We start from the raw sequence: 7,818 nt of genomic DNA on the forward strand, positions 1-7,818 counted from the left end.
TTTGTTATAGTGACAGAAGCTCCACAGTGCAACAAAAAAACAGCAACAGGACAGGACACAGATAATAAAAGAATAATATACAAATAGGCATTGTACAAAACAGCAAAAACACAATATATAATATAGACAATTATGTGTGTACAGGTCTGATATGTGCACATTTTAAATGAAAAAATAAGTATGTGTGGTGAATAAATAATGTATACTAGAGTTGTGTGTTCCACATTTATTGTCAAGTGTTCATGAGATGGATTGCCTGAGGGAAGAAACTGTTCCTGTGTCTGGTCGTTCTGGTGCTCAGAGCTCTGTAGCGTCGACCTGACGGTAACAGTTCAAAGAGGGAGTGTGCTGGATGTGAGGGGTCCAGAGTGATTTTACCAGCCCTTTTGCTCACTCTGGATAAGTACAGTTCTTGGAGACTGGGGAGGGTTGTACCAAATAGCTGTTATAAAGGAAAATTGATAACATATCCTCAGATAAACCTCTGTTATTGTGCTTAACTGAAGCATAGGCTACTCTACTTTTATGCTATGATTATTACAAATTTAGAACCTATTTGCGAACCAGGCAAGCATTTTATTAACATTTCCGCCTATATTTTCCCTTTAAGTTTGTGATGGTGCTAGGAATTTAGATTCAACATTTAAATTTAATTATCGCCTCCGTCCGTGTCAATACGGCGGCCTCATTTATCAAAGAGACAGACAGAAAGCGCAGCTTAACCGCCAATAAACATTTGTTTTTAATTCGTTTACTGGAGCGCCGACCGAAAGTGCTTTGCCTCACTTGCGGTTACGCCGTTAATTGGGAGAAGAAACACTTTTGGATCTGAGGGGGCCGGGGGATTTTGAAGCCTTTATCTAGAGCTGAATCAAAGCCGGTGTTAATAATACACCCAATGAATAAAATATTTGTTAAAAGGCGTGGAAACAACAGACGCACGGTAAAAATAGGCCAGGCTTGAGGATGCTGTACTACTCGGCAAATGAATCAACCTCTCTCACAGCATACAGAATATGCAAAGTGTAGCGCCGCCTTTGGTGTGAAATAAATAGCGCAAATTTGGATACGGTGCCCGACAACAACTTAGTGTGTTCAAAGAGTACTGAGCTTTTAAATGCAACACTGTAGAAAACAATCCTCATAGATTGTGCAAAGAGAGACATGTTTTCTTTATGTTCTCATGTTTCAAAATAATTCAAATTGCATGTTGTGCAATAACAAGTTTACACACATTTCACTTTGCACAATATCATTCTACAATAGTGATGAGAATTAGGCTACAGTACATACTTTCTAGGAAATAAAAATTTGGAGGGAAATGTTAATCTTATTGCACTGCCAAATAATGAGATACTTCCAGATTTTAACACAATTAATTTATTAACTCATGAATATAAATAGTAATAAAAGAAAATAAATGCATTTTAATGACTTGTGTGACAGACGTCATCTTACCCTAAATCTCTACAACTTATTTACAACGTACACTGATTTGCAGAAGCTAAGTATGAACATAACACAATAACAGTTTTTGCTTGAGTAGGACATAACAAGTAGCAATGACAATATGAGTTTAGCCAGATTGATTCGGTCTCCGCTAGCACTGATTTTGATTCACTATAAAGATCCTGCTCATAAGAGTTATTTGTTCTGAATTGTTTCATAAGAGTGGTTCGTTCGGGAATCATGCTGTAGGCTACCTGTTCATAAGACTCGTTCTGTTAGGAATCGGTCTACATTGATCTCAATAAGAGTCACCTGTTCATGAGAGTGATTCGTTTGGGAGTCGGACTGCACTCATCACACTGTCAGTATAGTACGGCGTTCCGTCCGCGTGAAAAAGCATGCTCGAGAATCCTTAATGGAATCCTCTAAATCTATAAAAATCATTCGATCTCTGGCTTTTTAAAGAGTGGAAACAGTTCCCCGCTCCTAACCCTTCTGCAGCGCTGCTAGTCTCTGTCAGAAACAAAGAGGCAGCGCACTGAGTGCAGCAAGCGATAGCCAGCTCATTCATACTCGCAACATATCAGCATAGCGAGAGATGCCCGCGGCCACTACTACATAAAGTACAAAATAATGAATAAATCAACACTACGAGCATAATCTTTCAGATCGCGCGCATTCCCGGCTCACTGTATCGAGAAATGTCGCACCTCTGCCCGGCACCAATTATATTTATTTAATGCTGTTAAATTATTCTGTTTGAGAGAGGAGATTGTGCCTTCCTGATGGCGTTGGCTGTGAAATTATTAAGAGGTGTTTTTTTCTGTTTTGGAGACTGTGATCAGCACATCTCTTATGCAGTAGTCCTCCGTGGCTTTTAACACACTTTTCCAAACCCTCAGAAGGGTGTTAGCTGATGGCCATTATCATGGTCACACTTGATTCAACTTTTCTCTTTCTAAGTCTGCTGTCTGGATGATCTAGATGAAATGGGCCACTGGATAGCATCCTCAAGTCTGTCATGTACATTTGGCTATAGCCTCCAGTCCAGTATGCATATAATGCATGATTAGTCAGAAACGCAGGCACTTGTTCCATGTACTGATGCTCTCGCGATTGCATCAGACAACAACAACAAAAAGTTCCCAAAACTGATCTATTCAATCCTTAACGCATACACACACCATTTAAGCGGTCAAGTTTTCCGTGTGCCAGATAACCTATTTCTTCATATCCACACAAAAGGATTTACAACTAGAGTTTACAAAAAAAAAAAAAAAGCACCAAATGCCAAAAAACTATGGCACTCATTTTTCGGACATATACCATCATTAATTTCAGAAATATTCAAATACATATCAGTATTATGTGTTATGTAGCTACCATATGACACCATCACTGTACCTCGGCATTGCCACAGTCCTTTTCTGTAGGGGTACAGTGAGCAGTATATCAACATCAGCTGCATTATGCTGGAGTAGGCTACACGCCTGTATTAGACAAGTTTAATTTCCAAATTAGCCTTGTTTGCATTTGGCGCAGTGCTACTCGCCCAATATATCGGCAGGGTCTCACTAGGATCACATGTGTCACAAAATGCAATTATGACACACCTAAAAACCACTGCGTTAACTTCAAAACGGAGCGTGCTGAACGATCGTTAATTGCGTAATAGTTAGGTTGACGCAGCGCTAAGTAGTACACAAACATCCGATTCAATCATTAGAATAGTTACTGAACTAAAAACAAAACGTCTTACCTGTTCCTAAAAGGCACAATGCGATGTAAAACGTCAACATCTTCCCGGAGTCTTCAACACTTGTCCTGCAGTCCAGACTGAAAGTGTGCGCACGAAAGCTCCGGCTGGACTGAATGTGAAAGCTGGTCCTCGCCCACCTCTTGAATTGGGTAAAAAAAAAAATTAAAAACACAGCAGATTATGTTAACCTCTGCTCTGAGAGCTGGAAGTCTCTACTGCCATCTGAACACAGTCTAAGCATCAATGCTGGTTGTCTCTTTAAAGTTTTGAACTTTCTCTCGATCGTTCCCGTGTTCAGTTAATATTTTCCAACAAAATGTTGTTCAGATCAAGTTGCTTCGATGCACAGGTCTTGAATCAATCCTAGTACTTGGAGTAAATCCTCCGTATATGGGTGATAGAAAAAAATCTCCGTTTCTCCTGATCAGCGGGGCTCCGCTCGCCGGTGCAACTGAGCGCGTTTCAGCACCACAAGCTCTATAGCGCACATAAACGCCTCCTCTTGCGCACAGTTCCCTCCGTACTGCTCTGTTCGCTCCTCACTCTCTTGTAATGCAGCGGCAAGACGAGGATACGATCCGCGCTGACTGTCGTAGCTACAACTGACTGGAGGTTGGCTCGATGAATAAAACAGGCGTTTTTTTTTCCCCACTGGGGAACATCGAGTTTGAGAATGAAGTAATTCTCAGTCTACAGGGACTGCCGTTGGCCTACGCCCCCCGGGTCCTGCGATTGGTTAAGCGTTTAAACTATAGGGGGGGGGGTGATAGCAGTTGGGGGTGCTTGGTCCTTAAACAACAGGGGGTGCTTGGTTATGCGCGCCTGTGAATGAATAAACTGCTGGGGAAAGTAAACAGGTGTGTCCCGGAGCAAACAGATACCGAACAGATTATTTTAATGGGGTTTCTTTGACTAACATGTGATGTGATTACATTGATATCAATTAATGTTATTTATCAATTTCTGGTCGGATACGGCCTCTTAAAAACCGGTATGCACAGCATGGAAGATTTTCATGACTAACTAAAGATTAACTAAATATATGTCTTATTATTATTATCAATTATAAGCATATATATATATCATCCAACTATTCATTAAACCACAAAGCTGGCAAAATGAGCATAGTTACAAAATAAGTTTATTATTATTTTCCAAGGTAAAACAGATAACCATGCCTTCCAGTGCTGGTTGAATGGTCTCAAAACAAAAATATTCACGTGCTGTTACAGTGGTTGGTTTAACACATGAGTCAGCAGCAAATACCCAAATAAACTGCAGGAGAAAGAACCCATGGGGGCTTTTTCTTGACGCTTGTCAATCAAAATATGCATTCTTTTTCTACACCTTGTAATTTCTCACGAAAAAACACGAAGGGACCTTTCAGATATCGAGTCAAAGAAAGGAAAGCTGTAAAACCATCGGATAGTTTTGGTCTCCACCCCATTATTGTAGGTGAGGGGATCAAATGTGAGACTGCCGCTCAAAAACACATGCTGATGAGAGAAACAGCTGCTGGAGGCGCAGATGATGGGATTCCTGTGAGTTGAAAGAAACGAGGTTGAATAAAAGAGGCGATAGATGATCTCAAAACAACAGGAGCTCACACCTGCTGGGAGAGCAAAGTAAACACCAACAATTACTGCATGGAGTTTACCATGTCTTGACAGGGTGTGAGCCAGACGTGTAAATTAACAGCTACTTTCATTGGTTGAAAGCATTCGAGGTTGATGTATCTCCATGCCTCTAACTAGAATATACACTAATTTCTTTTGTAACCTCACACTGAGGGTGCTATAACCCACCCTAGGCCCATGAATACTTAAATAATTCATGTACTTATAAGAGGGGTTTTTAGACTGTAGATTTGTTAATAATGAATACAGTTTGATATTTACTAAACTGTTCTGTTTTTTGGGGGGGGGGCAGTTAAGATGTCGTTTGCATGGTAATTGTAAAGAAAGTCATAAATAAAGCATGAGGTGAAGTTATATGGAAATGCGACTCCCCAGGAAATGAGAATATTTTAACAAAATATTATCTCAGGCCCATTTGACCCAGGGTCAATTAGAAAAGAAACGTCAGCGTCGACGAGGACGCGAGGCTGAAATTAACATTGAAGCGTTTCCCCTCCTGCCTAATTTGCAAGGCTGATGCAAAGTTGAGCTGAAACAAGTATATTGTCGTGAGATTGTGGTTTAATTTGACAAGGAGCTAAAAAGTCGATTCAGATCCAACGGACAACAAAGACAGCTTTCTGGGCATTTTCTTGCTGATGTGGACAGACTGTTATTGTGCTGTCGCACAAAGGTTAAAATGTCTTTTCTTCATTCTTAAAATGGTCTCCTTTATCCCTTAAGTAAATATTGTATCATTTAAAGGTCAGCATTCCTTCTAAATGTATAAATCAGAGCTGGTTTATGTCTTATTTCATTCAAATGTCACAGGATATATGCTATTAATAGTCTAATAGCATATAATAATGTCAGTCTTGAGTTTCAAATGTCTGCTTTTATCAACCAGTATGACTCTGCAGTGTAAATTAAGTGAAGACATGTAGAATTCTATTGTCAGCATGAAATGGAAAGTGATTCTTCCTTTCATCAAAATGTAATTAATTGGTGCCGTCTCTGAAATAACTTTCCCTTTTTTGTGACAAAACCATTATTTTTCCTTAACCATATATCCCAATATATATATATATATATATATATATATATATATATATATATATATATATATATATATATATACAGCGCCCTCCAAAAGTATTGGAACAGTAAGGCCAATTCCTTTATTTTTGCTGTAGATTGTAAACATTTGGGTTTGACATCAAAAGATGAATATGAAATGAGAGATTAACATTTCAGCTTTTATTTACAGGTATTTTCATCTGGGTCTGATACACAACTTAGAAGATAGCACCTTTTGTTTGAACCCACCCATTTTTCATGTTACCAAAAGTATTGGAACATGTGACTGACAGGTGTGTTTTGTTGCCCTGGTGTGTCCTATTAATTGATTATTCAAACAATAAATAGCACTGAATGTCTGCACTCAGTTTCAGATCCATGCAGACTGTATTTATAGTTAGTTAGACGTGTAACCAACATGAAAACCAGAGAGGTGTCCATGGGTGAAAAACGAGCAATTGTGAAGCTGAGAGAAGATGGAAAATCAATCAAACCATTGCACAAACACTGGCAATAGCAAGTACAACCATTTAAAATCTCCTGAGGAAGAAAGAAACCACTGGTGTACTAAGTAACACACCTCAAACGGGTAGATCAAGGAAAACATCTGCAGTTGATGACAGAAACATTGTGACAGCTGTAAAGAAAGACCCTAAAACAACTGTTAGTGACATCAGCAACAACCTCCAGAGGGCAGGAGTGAAGGTATCACAATCTACTGTTCGCAGAAGACTTCATGAACAAAAGTACAGAGGCTACACCAGAAGATGCAAACCACTCATTAGCAAAAAGAATAGGAGACGAGCCTCAAAAATTCTGGGACAAGGTTTTATGGACTGCTTTTATAGACCAAAGTGATGGAAAGGCTCAAGTTTGGAGAAAGAAAGGATCTGCTCACGATCCCAAACATACAAGCTCATCTGAAACACAGTGTACACAGGTGTACATTATAGTACACATTACACAAGTAATGTAATGGCTTGTGCTTTCATCGCTTCTTCTGGGACAGGCTCATTAATCTTCATTAATGATGTAACACATGATGGCAGCAGCAAAATTAACTCAGAAGTCTACAGAAATATTTTGTCTGACAATTTACAGAAAGATGCAACCAAACTGATTGGGAGATCCTTCATCATGCAGCAAGATAATGACCCAAAACATAGTGCCATAGTGCCTTGGCAACTAGTTGAAATAAAATCATTTTAAGTGGTTAATGTTTATTTTAGTTCACTGGATGTCCTTTTTTACTTAGAAAGGTGACATTCAAGAATCAAATTTAATTTTGTGTTGACTTAAAACTCATCCTCCAGTTTCTCCACTTCTAAACGTAGTGCACAGCCAGCATATTTTCATCATTAAAAACATCATGCATAAGTTCAGAGTTTAGTGCTGAGCGATGCGCAGTCTGCTATGGTCAAAGTTCCTCTCACTTTACATCAACCATATGGGGACATTACAGCAGCTCTTACTATAATTGTGTTATTGCGTACAGCCTTGATCTGTGTCAACCATAACTCTGAGTACTGCTACACAGCAATAACTCTTTATGCCTTTACCTATGCCAGGCATCTCATGCATTTCACCTATTATTGTGAATATCGTGCATTTTGGTAGAGATGCATACTACCACTGCTTTAAACTTGACCTTTTTGTTAAGCCATCTTTGTCCAGCTATAACTACAGATACCATCATGAAAAGAACAGTCAACAACCTGTCCTTCATCTCAATATCAAAATACGAGGCAGGCCATTATTGAAAGCAGAGTTGGCTGAAATGAAAGTATCTCAGGGGAAGTTCAGGAGGTATATGGTTGCTCAGGGTTCAAGGGTATGACCTTTTGCTGGGCCACAGGCTGCTGAAAAAGGCAGTGTTACGGAAACAGCAGTGTGATAAACGCTGCTTCGTTCCATGTG

The 7,818-nt window shown here is 39.4% G+C and overlaps 1 protein-coding gene across 1 annotated transcript in view; it reads right to left on the reverse strand.

Moving 5' to 3' along the window:
- The window catches only part of LOC306854379 (kin of IRRE-like protein 3), a 46,460-nt gene extending 42,648 nt beyond the window's left edge, over window positions 1-3,812 (reverse strand). Inside the window, exon 1 of the mRNA XM_079392329.1 lies at window positions 3,209-3,812. Within this exon, the coding sequence (XP_079248455.1) occupies window positions 3,209-3,248 (40 nt within the window). The 5' untranslated portion in view covers window positions 3,249-3,812. The remainder of the gene's footprint in view (window positions 1-3,208) is intronic.
- Between the last annotated feature and the right edge of the window lie 4,006 nt (window positions 3,813-7,818).

The sequence above is a fragment of the Barbus barbus genome (genome assembly GCF_936440315.1).
Source record: "Barbus barbus genome assembly, chromosome: 34".
Taxonomy (NCBI): Eukaryota; Metazoa; Chordata; class Actinopteri; order Cypriniformes; family Cyprinidae; genus Barbus; species Barbus barbus.